The 13,847-nt window shown below is 44.2% G+C and overlaps 1 protein-coding gene across 3 annotated transcripts in view; it reads right to left on the bottom strand.

Moving 5' to 3' along the window:
- Positions 1–13,847, bottom strand: part of STX18 (syntaxin 18) — a 131,231-nt gene that overhangs the window by 44,313 nt on the left and 73,071 nt on the right. For all 3 annotated transcript variants that reach the window (XM_036921126.2, XM_057502103.1, XM_036921128.2), the window contains 3 exons: positions 10,810–10,925; positions 8,701–8,778; positions 8,470–8,536 (listed from right to left, as the gene is read on the bottom strand). In XM_036921126.2, coding sequence (XP_036777021.2) covers positions 8,470–8,536; positions 8,701–8,778; positions 10,810–10,925 — 261 coding nt within the window. The remainder of the gene's footprint in view (positions 1–8,469; positions 8,537–8,700; positions 8,779–10,809; positions 10,926–13,847) is intronic.

Here is a 13,847-nt window from a genome sequence, read left to right as displayed (position 1 = left end):
GGTGTGGGGGGATCATGGGGAAGACCGTGGAGCACAGAGAAGGCAAATAGTGACTCTGTGGCATCTTACTTCACTGATGGGCAGTGACTGCAATGGGGTATGGGAGGGGGACTTGATAATATCGGTGAATGTAGTAACCACATTGTTTTTTCATGTGAAACTTTCATAAGAGCATATATCAGTAATACCTTAATAATAATAAAAAAAAGACATGCAGTTTGGAGACAGAAGTGGGCTTGAATTCTATCTAGTCTGCCACTTATCTGCAGTATGACAGGTTTTTTTTTTTAATCCTCTCTGAGTTTTCTTCATCTGCAAAATGGACAAAACAGCACCTTTCTAAAAGGGTTCTTATAAAAATTGAATGGCTCACTCATGAGAAAGAATGTAGCAGAGAGGCTGGTACACAGTAGCTACTCTCCTGGCTCACCTTCTAAGCACTGGGCCTCAGTTTCCCTATCTGTAAAGTGACCAGCAGTATTTTTCATTCCAATCCTACAAAACAGGGTTTTTCTGGCTTTCTCCCTTTCATTTCTTTGACAATGAAAAACCTGGCTTCCAGTACCCTTCCAATAATATTACCACTCAAAGTTGTTGCAAAGACTAAACAAACAGTAGACAAAAAAAGTACCATGTAAAATACAAGTACTTGACAAATTCTTACTACTACTAATTCAGAGTGTAGCAATTACTGGGGGCTTCTCAGGGTAGGTGTCACACAGGTAAGCTCTTGAAGAGTAAGATTTGCCCAGCACAGAAGGGCAGAAAGGAATGGCTAGGCACAGGGAGCCTAGAAGCAAAACTGCTGGGCCATGGGGTGGCCATTTAACTTTGGAGGGTTGCTTGGCTCTTCCTAATAAAGAATTCTCTCAGACACCTATCAGCCAAGGAGGAGAGTTTCCATTGCTGCACATCCTCCAACATCTGTCAGTGCTATTTTAGCCATTCTAATAAGTGTGAGATGGTGTCTTGTGTTTTTTCACAAAGAATTTTTCTGCCTGAACCACTGGAGAGTGAGCTGCCAACCTGATGCCCCTTCACCTCTTAATACTTTAGTATTCCCTATGAACAAGAGCATTCTTTGATACAACCAGAATACAATCATCAAACTCAGGAAATTCACACTGATACATTACTTCTGTCCTTTCTCTAAACCCATTTTCTAATTTGACTAGTTATCTCAACAATACCCTTTATGACAAAAACTTCCAGCTCGGAATCACACACTGCATCTGTCATTTCCTTTCAGTCTCCTTGTTTGAACAGTCCTTCAGTCTTTCCTTGAATTTCATGATCTTGATACACCGTAAAACACCAGTTCTCCTGTGCGACAGACACCCCTCAATATGAGTTTGCCTGTCCTTTCCTCATGGTTGGATTCAGGTTATGCATCTTTTGTCATAAAAAGTGATCTTCTACCTACATTCTTTTCATTGCATCCTATCCGGTTGTGCATGACTTTACTTTGATCACTCGATGGAGGTGGTGGCTGGCAGCTTCCCCACTGTAAAGTCTCTCTTACTCCCTTGTAATTAGTACTGGAGAGTGCTTTGATACTATGTAATTATCAATTTCAACCTTGCCATTTAGATACTCATTTGTTCATACCTATCTGGATGGACTCATGATGTCCTATTTTACTCAATGGGTTATATATAATCTGCTACCATCACTTATTCTGATGCTCAGACTGTCTCTAACTTGGCCAGTGAAGCCCCTTCAAACTGGCTCATGCCCTTTTCACATGATCCTCTCACTCTCTGAGCCCTTCCTTGCTTTCTGATTTAATAAAATGTTCCTGCCCAAGCCCCTGAACCAGCCATTTCTCCAAGAAGCCCTGGTTCCTAGAAGCTGAACTTGCTGTTTAGAAGCCAAGATGAGTGCTAAGTATGCTTATTGCTAGTGGGGTGTCTCTGCTTCCAGGCCCTCTCAGTGGCAAAGCCAGAAAATACATGTATGCATTTGCCAATCTATACATACATACACATTTACAACCACATTTATTTCCATATTTACCCATGTAAATTGCAAACCATGAGTTCACACCAGTACCTTTCATTCCAATCCAACACCACAGGGCTCATTCTGGCTTTTTCCCTTTCACTTCCCCGGCAGTGTGAAACCTGGCTTCCATTACCCTTACGTAATTATTTGATCCATCCCTCTACATATAACCAGTCTGCCATCTCCACTGCCACTCCCTGAAACCACCGCCACCACCACCGCTACGTGGTTACACCCCCTTCTTGCGGGGGCTCTGCCTGCCCATGTTGAGCCACCCTCCTCAGCCTGTGCAGACTCTGACCTACTCTGGGAAACCACAGCTCCCATCCTGGCTCCCATCCCTGAGGACACCCACCTTATTCGGCCCCACTCCACAGCTGAGGGCCGAATTGTTGAGGAAGAAGGGCTTAATTGAATTTTAAGTTAAGGCTTCCTTTAGTGCCTGTCATCCTTTGTGTCCAGAGTATGCTAATGTGCCAGTTTTCAATTGAAAATGAATAGAAGTCTGCAATGCAGCAAACTTCAACAAAGTTGCATGCTTCTCTTAAGTGATAAGAACAGATCTAATTATACAGAGAATGTCTACTGCAATCCTCAAGGAAATTACAAATTAACTAGTTGAAGGCAATTTGAAAAAAGCAATTCTTAAGTCATCAGACCAGTTTATACTCCATGATTTATTTAAATTGATTTCTCTAACTAAAGGCTGAGCATTTCATAACTGCAATCAAAACAATTTCCACCTGGTCAACATCTGTTTCCAGGACGCTTATTTGAAAAATCATGGGATTAAATTTAAGAAGAACAGGAGGAGGTACAAAATAGGGAAACAGATTTCTCAGTTTTGAAACAAGAAAAAATGTAGAGAGACCCTGCTCCAAAGAAGAGAGAGGATGCTGTAACCTATTTCCTGATACAGAACTGAAGTTTTTGTAACTGTATTAAAAAATGGACATATTCCCCTGTTTAAAGTGTAAATTCATTCATTCTTCAACAGACCTTTTATTGATACTAAAATCCCAAGTTGAAGAAAATATTTCTCTTAGTTTCAGGCAAATTATCACTCCAGATAGATCCCAAGGGACATAACATTCAAACAAATTAACAAAAAGTTGTACACGTTCTCTGCAAACCTTAAATTAAGCCCTAAACAAATATTAAAGAAAAGTGATTTATAATCCGGAGTCAAATATAGCTCTGATACTTCTCTCATGCCCAACAAAGGTTCTAGGTAGGAAGATGTATTTGGTATATGATATTACAGTACCATCACTTCAAAAGCAGCTCTCAGACTTGGGGCTGTGCGCTGGCACAGGTACTGCATGTGCCCACCGAGCAGGACTCCCTCGCACTGTCCTGAGTGAGCCATCTTCCGACTCATACAGGTATTCACTGGGCATCTATTCTGTACCAGGTGATTTTCAGCCCAGTGCTACTCAAAGTGTGGCCCACAGTCCAGTAGCAGACTGTGAACTATTACTGGTCTGCTGTGGGACATGTTCAAAGTGAAGAGCAAGCATTTAGAAGTATTTATAGCAATTTGACATTGCCATTTAATCAGCGGCTTAGCTCACTGGACAGGGTATAGACCAGCTGAGGTGTTCCCAAACTACTGTGGTGGGTCACATGCAGCATAAGCCATGAACTTGATCTGTAGAGTGGAATATTCAGTCCATGACAGGCTGCAAAGAACAAACAATAACAAGGTGGTCCTTCACCCACAGAGAGCCTGTTCTAATCCAGGGGTCAGCATACTTTTTCTCTAAAGGATGAAACAGCAAATATAGACTTTGTAGACCATATACGGTCTTAATTTCATATTCTTTTTCTGTTTTTTTTTTTTTTTACAAACTTTTAAAATAAACCATGCTCATCTTGAGGACTGTACAAAACAGGCAAAGGCTAGACCTGGCCCACAGGCCACAGTTGCTGATCCCCTATTCTAAGCAGTAAATAAGACAAAGTCCAGGTGGGGGAAATACGGAGAGGCTGGTTAGAAGCTATATACACTTCTGGCTATAAGATGAATATGTTCTAAGGATCTAATGTAAAACATGGTGACTATAGTTGTAAACACTATTCAATAATCAAAATTTGCTGAGAATAGCATTTAAATGTTCTATTCACACAGAAGATACACACAAAATATAAATATGTGAGGTGATAGATATGTTAATTAACTAGACGGGCAGGAATCCTTTCATTATATATATAAGGTGAAATTTTTTTTTTAATGGACAAAATCACTGCGATAGACCTAATATCACTTCTGGTTTTCCTTTACCTTCATCAACATCATCATCATTTGCAGTCACTGTCAGAGTTCACTGAGCTCTTGCTTTGTGTGGGATATTGAGTTAGGGGCTTTGGATACAAAGAGGGAAACGGCACAGTTCTGCCCTCGCCAAGTCTCCAGTCCAGCTGGGAGGAGAGGACTGAGTCATAAACAAGAAGACAAGCACCAAATAAATATGGGGAGAGTTTATGTTTTAAGAGCACCAATGCCTTTTTTTAAAAAAGGAGGAAGAAAAATGGAATGCAGCAAAATTCTGGCTTTTTGTACCAACTTAAGGGAGTATATAACAGATAACTCAAGGTCATATACTGGCCACAGGACTGGACTGGGCAATGTTTTCTAAAGTGTGCCTGCCAGATGTGTCAAGGCTGGAGGGCACCCCCTTAGGTGGGTGTAATCATGGCACAGTGGCACGTAGAGACCAAGAGCTCTATACACTACATGTTTCTCAGACTTGTTTGACCATGGAAAATGTTTTCAGAGTAACACTTACTTAGGTCACCAGGAGCTCCTCAGAATATTTTAGGAAATCCCCAACTATCCTATAGAATTAACAGTAGGATGCACTGATACTCTGGTAATCAACCTCAGAGTACACTGATAATTCACAAGGTGCTGACAGCTGGTCTAGTCTTCCTATCTGTCATCTCACAACCTTCCCACTGTTACAAGCAATCATCCTCTTTCAGACAGTATGTTTCATCCTTTTCAAATCTCCGCGACAGAGAAAATAGCCCCCAGTTTCCACTCTAAGAACAACGCTGTGCAGGCAAAAGCGAGGTGCTCAATGATGGGCCAGAACCCAGCAAACTTTAAAGCAAGGCTAGCCACCATCAGATGCAGGATCAGACGACCCACAACCAGATAAAAAAATAGCTCTTTGGAGAGAAAGGTCTGACACTTTTAAGTCTGATCTATTTCTGGACCTACACACAGTTTATTAGGCCTCCATGAACGCAGTCCTCTGAGCCAGGAGACAAGAGCATCAGAGGCTAGTTCTGATTTCCAGGTTGCCCCCTTCATCCTCTTCCTCAAGAAAAAGGAAGCCAGTGATACACAACCTGACAGCTTCCTGGGAAGGGGAACTGTTTCTGATTAATTCACACAGTTTTAAATTAGGGGTATATACCCAGGAGGGCATCTGATGGCTATTTCAGCTTCAGTCATAACCAAAATATTAGTGCTTTAATGTGGGCAGGAGAAAAATGGGTAAGTTTCAAACCCTTTGGGGATGACAAGGCCACTTGTGCCAATGTTGTGTCAAAGCTGGCCCACAGCCTTTCCACTTTGTAAGCTCTCCCTGTGCAGACTTGAGGAGCCAGGAATGAGTGACCATGCCCCATTCAAGGGCCAGTAATTAAACACAGACTTTGTGGCAGGATCTGACTAAGAACAAAGGCTGTGGTCAATTGTCATGGACCTTGAATGCCATGCTAGGAAGTTTAGCCTTTTTCAGACGTGACAAGCAAGGTAGTGATAAAATTTTATGTGTGTTTTAGGCAGACACCTTCTGGAGCAAGGTGAGGAGAGAACTAGAAGGGAAGGCTGGTCTGCACGGTGTAGGGTCACACAGTTATTTCCCTCAAGGTCTTTTGCTCAAAGTAATTGGCACAGGGCAGCTATTTGGCAGGAGACAAGGCTGAACTTTACTGTCTAAATGAGAACAACTCCCATCTGACTGATCTTAATTTGTTAAAACCTCTGCTGAGAACCAGAAACTGAGGAGGCAGCAGCAAAGCCTCCTCTTACTCGGCTGGAGTGCCTGTTACGTCTCAGGCGTCAGGGTCCGCCTAGGACAAGGAAGCAGGAACTGGCGTCTCTTCCACCAGTGGGTGGGGGATCAGGGACCACCACCCCATTGCAGTGGGAAGTCACACATCTTCAGAACCCTACCTTTCTTCCAGAACTTGTTCTTGGCAAATGCTGCCCACCCGCCTCCCCAGGCCCGGACTGCTTTCCTTCTTTCCAGTCACTTAGCCGTGATCTTTTCTCCCAATATCCAACACAAAGTCTATAGTTTGAGAAATCTGCCCTGGTTGTCCCAACATTCAAATCTTAGTTCAGCTATGTGATGTTGGGCAAGTAACCAAATTCTCTGAGTCTCAGTTTCCTCTATAAATCAGAATACTATTATTTATTAATAGAGTGGTTGTGAGGATGGAATGAAAGAAATTAACATACTGCCTGACACATGGTAAATGTTTACAAGTAGGTAATAGTAGAAGTTAAACATATATTAACTGCTCACTACAAGTATTTCACCTATCAACTCATTTTATTCTTACAATAATCCAACAAGGTAGGTATTACAGATTTTTCCATTTTACAAGTGAGGAAACCAAGGCACAGAGAAGTTCAGTAGTCTCTCCAAAGTCACACAGTTTATAAATGGCAGAGCCAGGATTTCAACACAGGTTGTCTGGCTGCAGTCTGGGCTCTCAGGTACTACGCCATGCTTCTTGAGAGTACCGTTTCCCTCTCTGAACTTGCTACTGGTCTCACTCATTATGACATATACTGATTAAAGGGGCTAATTTTTCATGCTTATATAGCAACCTGGTCTGACTCTAAGCTCTTGAGGGCAAAGACTTTATCTCTTGCTTCTCTCTGGCTATTCTCTCAGTGTTCTGTGTAATAAACACTATCTGCTGACAGAAAACCTGAATACTTACTATCCTTCATAAATGCTTCTGTTTGTTGACATTTACAAATTCAAATCTATTTCACAAATGTGTAAAAAAGAGTGAACACTACAGGCCTAGGACTGAGAAAGTCGTTTGCAAGCTTAGTCCTTGGCTGATGTCTGGGAACTTGGGCTTTAGGAGGGTCCCCATCACTTCACTAAGAGTGGCCCACTGTACTTGAACTGTTGTGCAAGCAGTGTGGTTTATGCTGAACACCCACCTTCCTTCTGAGAGTTGGTAATTTTGATGTGTACCACTAGAAGGTGCCTATGTGACCAGTTCCCAATAAAATCCCTGGTCAGGGGGTCTCTAATGAGCTTCCGTGGTGCACTACCCTTTCCGTGAGCTCTCACTCCTCACACCCTGTGTGACTGCACCGGAGAGACCTCTGGAAGCCTGCTCGTGGAGCCCTTGCATACTGCCCTGTACCTTTTCCCTTGGCTGCTCTGCGCCCTTTGGTTGTACTAAGTAGCTGAGGGGAGAACTGCGTGCTGAGTCCTGTGAGTCCTAGTGACTCAACTGACCTGAAGATGGGATTGGGGACCCCAACAGAGTAAAAATTAAGAAAACTTGTCCCCAAACAGTATGTCCTGCTACCTTCTGAAAGAACAACCTAAAATGTTTGCAAGGCCACTTTAGAAGTGGTCGAGAGCTGGAGCTTGGACCCAGCACTCCTTGCTCAGGAATCCAGTCTCAGCCGGGCTGGGCAGATGTGCAAGGGAAGTGGCTTTGAGGATGCAGTTCATGCACTCTAGAAGCTGGCATGCAACCCTACAGGGGGACAGAGGGGGACAGGCAGGTGCTGGGGAAATACTGAAGTCTGGTTTGCTGTTCCTGAGTGTGTGGCCTTGGGCAAATCATTTAACCTGCTGAGTCTTCATGTTCTCACCCGCAAAAGGGGGTTCATTAATAGCACCTGCAACACATAGGGGCTGGGGTTGTAGCAGGGTGTGCACTCACGAGACCCTGGCATCGAGTGATGCACTGTTGGGAGGGAGGGGCACGCCATGGGTGCCCTGAGGAAGGCCTCATGGGAACACTGGTTGCTATGCTGCAGCTCTTCCCTCAGGAAAACACTCTCAGAGGCAGGAAGGAGGGGCATGGGGGTCAAGGAGACCGAGGTAAAATGGCTAAAACTGAGCCAGCCTCATAAGGTTACTGAGACAAGACAGGCAAGAGCCTAAACTTTGGACCAACAGCCTGGGCTCAAACAGTGGGACCCTGGGAGTTACGTAACTTCCCAGGCCCCAGCCACCCTGTCTATAAAATGAGGACAGTAACAGTTGCTGCCTCACGGGGTGGCTGTAAGCTAATAACATTCTGGCACAGTGCCTAGCACACAGTAGGTGCTCCAAAGGACGAGCTACAGTATTTTGGGAGGAAATTCAAGCGCTGTACATCGTAAAGTGTTAAGTGCTCTGCAAATGACAGTTGCTACCATTATCACTATTACTAATTAAGGATACCAATGGAGACAATACTTACAATCTTTTCTTGTCCACCACTTGTTTAACTCGGATGGCTCTTTGTTCTGAGTAAAGTTTACATACTCCTGTTGCAGGGGAAAATACCAGAACAGAGACCATTTAAAACTGCTTCCAGGTAAAGTTATCATTAAATATAATGATACACTGTAGTCTTCAGCTAGCAAAGCGAAATTTTGCATCACACCTATTGTGAAATGCTACATTTGACCTTTAAGATAAAATGAGATACTTTTTAAGTAATCTTCAATGAAGTCCAAAACAGCACTCCTGTGCTCCTTCACTTGCTGGGAATGTATCTCCTTGTGGGCTGTAACAGGAAAGGACAATATTCAGGTCTTTGTATTCAATTACTTTGAAGAACAATTCATCAGCTTCCTTAGAACAGTTTCTTTATTGAAAGTATTTTTAAAAATACAGTTATTGGGAAGGGAGGGATAAGGGGGAAAATGGGGCACTACGATTAGCACACATAATGTAGCAGGGGAACATGGGAAAGGCAGTATATACAGAGAGGACAAGTAATGATTCTACAGCATCTTACTACGCTGATGGACAGTGACTGTAACGGAGTATGTCAGGGGGACTCGATAATACAGGGAGTCTAGTAACCATAACGTTGTTCAAGTAATTGTACATTAACGATATAAAAAAAAATACAGCTATATAAGTCTTGTGTCAAGTGACATTACATTTTTAAAAGAGTAAGATTTATCATGCTCTGTAAAAGATAAAACCTGTAGGCAAACTACAGTCAACTCATTCATGGTTTATTACAGAAGTAGGGCTCACGTTCAACATGGCCCCCTCTCAAGTGCTAACCCGGTTTGTACTAACAGTGTCCAATGCTCAAGCAGACCTTCAGGTCACATGTTTAAATCAAACCCCAGCCACACACACACTCCTCCCCCACGCCTGTCTGGGCTGTTGCTCAGCACGGGATACTATGTTCCTCCCCACTCAGCCATTCACACTCTGAGGGGTCCTTAGACACTAAGTCAAAACTTCCTTCTCCAGGAATCCTTCCTGGACTCTCCTAGCCACAGGGTGCCTTTCTTTGGTGAACAATCACATCTTAGAGTCTGTGCCATTTGTTGTGGGGGGACAGCTCCCATTTATTGAGACTGAGTGCCTACTATGTGCAGGCTCTCTGCTAGGACTTTACATACTGCTCATAATGCAAACAATCCAAAAGGCAATTATGATTACATTACTTTGCACACAAAGGAACTAAAGTTCAGTGTTGACAAGCAGCCCAAGGTCACATGATTGGGTACTTACTGCTGGTTTTATTAACGTTCATTTATTTCCTAGGTTATTTCAATGAATGAGTAGGTCCTTAAGGGTAGGGAGCTTGATTTATGTTTTATTATAGGACTGCTTAACTTGAGATTCACATGAGAGAGTCAGCAGATCCATGAAATTATACACAAAATTTTGTGTATATGTATATTTTTCTGGCAAGAATGTCTGCAGTTTTTATCAGATCAGATTCTCCAACTGGTCCCCTAAGGTTCTAACAGAAGATTCCCAAATAAGTCTATGTGAAAAGCACAGAGCATCTGGCCACTTTGAACACTACACTATTTAATGTAATCTGTGTCCGCCTAAGCAAATAAAAAAAGAATCAAGGGAAATACATGACGCGGGACGCCACCTCAGTGCCTCAATAAGAATGAAACATCAGTGAAAGTGGGGTAACATTAATAACCCTAGCACCAACTATGGTTCTAAGCATGCTGAAGAATTTAATCAATTCTCAGACTAACCAACCCTCAGAGATAGGCTCTACAATTATCTCCATTCTATAGATGAAGAAACTGAGGCCCAGGGCAATTAAGTGGTTGCCCAAGGCCCTGTGACTAGAACATTGTGAAGGTTGGATGGGTACATAAGCAGCCGTGGTTTCAGAGCTTTCCTCTTAACCACGAGAGTGTGATACTAAAGAATACTTTACAACTACAAGTAACGGGCTTGGATTACCCTCCCTCCTATCCACACGCCGGCAACCACTGCCCCACACTAAGTGCCATACAGAACACAGGCACGCAAGCATGCACTCACAATTTGTCTTCTTTGATCCTGGCCCCTTAGTGAATTTCTGTTTCTGTTTCAAGAGGTCCTTTCTACCACTCTCCTTCCATTTGTTTACCTTGAATCATGAGCTTTATGCTGCTTTTAATGGCTTAGATTAAAATATTAACCAGAAAAAGATGTCTTAAAGTCTCAAAACCTAGATCTAAATAAGAACACAAGAGGGAACTTTAACTGGCTGTGCCATATGAATCTCGTGTGAGCACTTAATAGAGTCGTGGCTGTCTGTATGCGTCTGTCACCTCACCTTGTGCTCTTAGTTGCTGAATTGCTTCTGAGCAGGTCCTCATGAATGTCTGAGCATCCTGGTCTATCTGGTCTCGTTCTGTGTCTGTCATCCTCCCATATTCAGACATGATATGGCTAAAAAGACAGAGAGAGAGAGGGGCAAGAGGACAAAATTACAGGGAAGCAGCAAGCGACCGCATCATGTAGTCTGGATGGGGTGTTGAAGTGCCGTTTAAGCTGAGGCTTGAGGGATGAGGAGGATCAGGCCAGGTGAAGAGGTGGGAGACAGTGGAACCAACACATAAGGGGGCCCTCCGGTAGAAAAGGCTTCAGGAGGAGACCAACCTGGGGCAGGCCGGTCCCGCGAGGGAGTGAGGCCAGCGTGGGGAGGTGCTGGGCTGCGGCACGTGATGCCTTATTGGGAATGTGGGCTCTGGCTTTGAGAACAACAGGGCGGCCACTGAAGGCTTCTATACAACACAATGACAGAATGTGATTTACATTAGAACATCCTGGGTGCTGCACGGAGAAGGATGTGGGGACGCTCTTTGCAGGCTCTTGAGATATATGTGACAAGCTGTTGCAAGCTGACATTTTTTCCATGTTAACAAGCAGTCCTCAAAACTCACAATAAAATAACTTTTAGACACATTTCATTTCTCCTGATGTTAAGTTTCAAAACTCTAAACTTACTAAGCTAGTAAGGGAGCTCACTTTCAGTGATACAGCAGCTGGAAGCCCAAGTATTAGTTATGTTACCTGCTCATCTTTTGTAAGATCTGGGCAGGTGTGGCAATGTTACTATTATCAGTGCTGCTAAATAGCCTAAGTGAACACTCTGGACATTAACAGCTGCAATTCAGAATTACAAAATGTCGAGTGAAAAGGGACCTTAGAGAATGTATGGACTCAGATCCTTTGGCTTCCACCCACCAGCCCCGCCAGCCACCCAGCCTCACTGAGAATAAATACAAAGCCCAACTGCCCCCATCCCCACCTTTGACCTACTTCCTGCCACTCGTCCTGTCCACCGCACTCCAGCCACACTGGCCCCCTTGCTCTCCCCTACCGGCCACGCCACACAGCCTGGAGTGCTCGCCCCACGGAGGGCCGCATTTTCCCTTCCTCCGATCTCTGCCCAGATGGCCTGACCTGGGCCGGCTTCCCTGGGCTCGCCCCCAGCACCCGCTGTCCTGGGTTCTGTGCCACCTACTCAGTTACCTATTAAGTTATTGTCTCTGGGCTGCAAGCCACCCTTCTACACTGTGCCCTGTGATGTGAGGGTGCTGGGGCCCTCCAAACCACATTGCTACTCTACACTATTCCTTACCCAGCTTTATTTCCCTTTACAGCACTTACTGCTCCTGAAATAGCTGTCTCTCTCCTCCCAGAACGCAAGCTTCATGAAAGCAGGGACTCTGTCCCATTCATCTTTCTTTCCCCAGCATCTCAAATGGTGTCTGCACACAGTAGGTGTGCTAACTGTAGCAGAGCACTTAGTATGTGGCACTCTTCTTAGTGCCTTATGTATATCTTATTTACATATTAATCCTTGCAACTCATCCATTTATGCACTTATTTACCAGCTCCCCCTTTATGTCCAGCCTCTGATAGGGGCTGGGGATGAGCTGAGGAAGGCTCATTGGGGGTCCTACAGGGCACACCATACCACAGGGGAGACTGGCACAGAAGCAGGGAGCATGAGAAACCGCTGTAGGTGGTGCTGGTCTGCAGCTGGGCAGTTTGTGCAGGGGAGGTGCCAGTCATGGAGAGAGGAAGACTCTGCACAGAGAACCACGGGAAAGGACCTGCTACAAATCCCCAGGGTGCAGGTCATGGTTGGAAAGACCACTTAATGCAGGATCTATACCAGGACATATCTGAGAGTGAGAGGGCCACAGGAGTAAACTGGGCGGTCCCTACAAACTGCACGTCACAGCTGCGGGCCTCTGGGGCCTCTGAGTTACTTCAAGGAGTGGCATACCACATGCACGTGGAGTGTCTATACTGGATGTGTATGGCTTATGTCTGCACTATTTTTCAAAGGAATGAAGATGGTATTATGATATTACACATTTATGTAAAATGGGTAGTGAATCAATCAGCAATGGCAGTTTCTCTAGTATCAATAGGTTTCCCTAAAATACAATGATCATATGGAAGCACCCTAAGTGTCCATCAACAGATGAATGGATAAAGAAGATGTGGTACATATACACAATGGAATATTATTCAGCCATAAAAAGAAAACTATTTGCAACAACATGGATGGGTCTAGAGGGTATTATGCTCAGTGAAACAAGCCAGGCAGAGAAAGACAAATACCATATAATTTCACTTATTTGTGGAATATAAAAACAAAGCAAAACAGAAGGACCAAAACAGCAGTAGTCTCATAGACACTGAGAAGTAACTAGTGGTTACCAAGGGGTGGGGTTCAGGTGGGCGGATAAAGGGGCACAATAATTCGCAATCACGATGTAAGTTAGTCACAGGGATGGTAGTACAGCATGGAGAATACAGTCAATGATTCTGCGACATCTTTCTATGTTGATAGATAAAAACCATACCAGATGGGGTGAGGATTTAATAATATGGGTAACTGTTGAACCACTATGTTTACATTTGAAACCAAGACTGTGTATCAATGCTACTTCAATAAAATAAAATACAACGATCATACAGAATACAAAAATTCCACTATCAATTAGAAAGAAGTCCTTGCAGTAACGAATCTGGCGATAGCCGCTAGAGGATTTCAGAGGAATCTGCATTCTGCACGGGGTCCCCTGTGGTGGCTGGCCTGGAGGCAGGCGAAGAGAACCCTGAGGTCCTCAACCACAGTTCAGAGTCTAGGAAGAGATGAAGAGCCCATGAGCCGAGGCCATGTTGGAGGGGAGAGGAGACAGCCCAGATCTGACAGGGATGTAGTAGGTGCTTTGCCCTGACTGCATGTGGGGGTAAATGAGGAGAGGCCTAGGACCCAGAGCACAGACGGCAAAGGCCCGGAGGACAGAGGTTAACGTATCGGGCCACACAGGGATGCCAAGCTTAGGA

Source organism: Manis pentadactyla, chromosome 5, assembly GCF_030020395.1.
Source record: "Manis pentadactyla isolate mManPen7 chromosome 5, mManPen7.hap1, whole genome shotgun sequence".
Classification (NCBI taxonomy): Eukaryota; Metazoa; Chordata; class Mammalia; order Pholidota; family Manidae; genus Manis; species Manis pentadactyla.
This window is presented reverse-complemented; position numbering and strand designations above follow the sequence as displayed.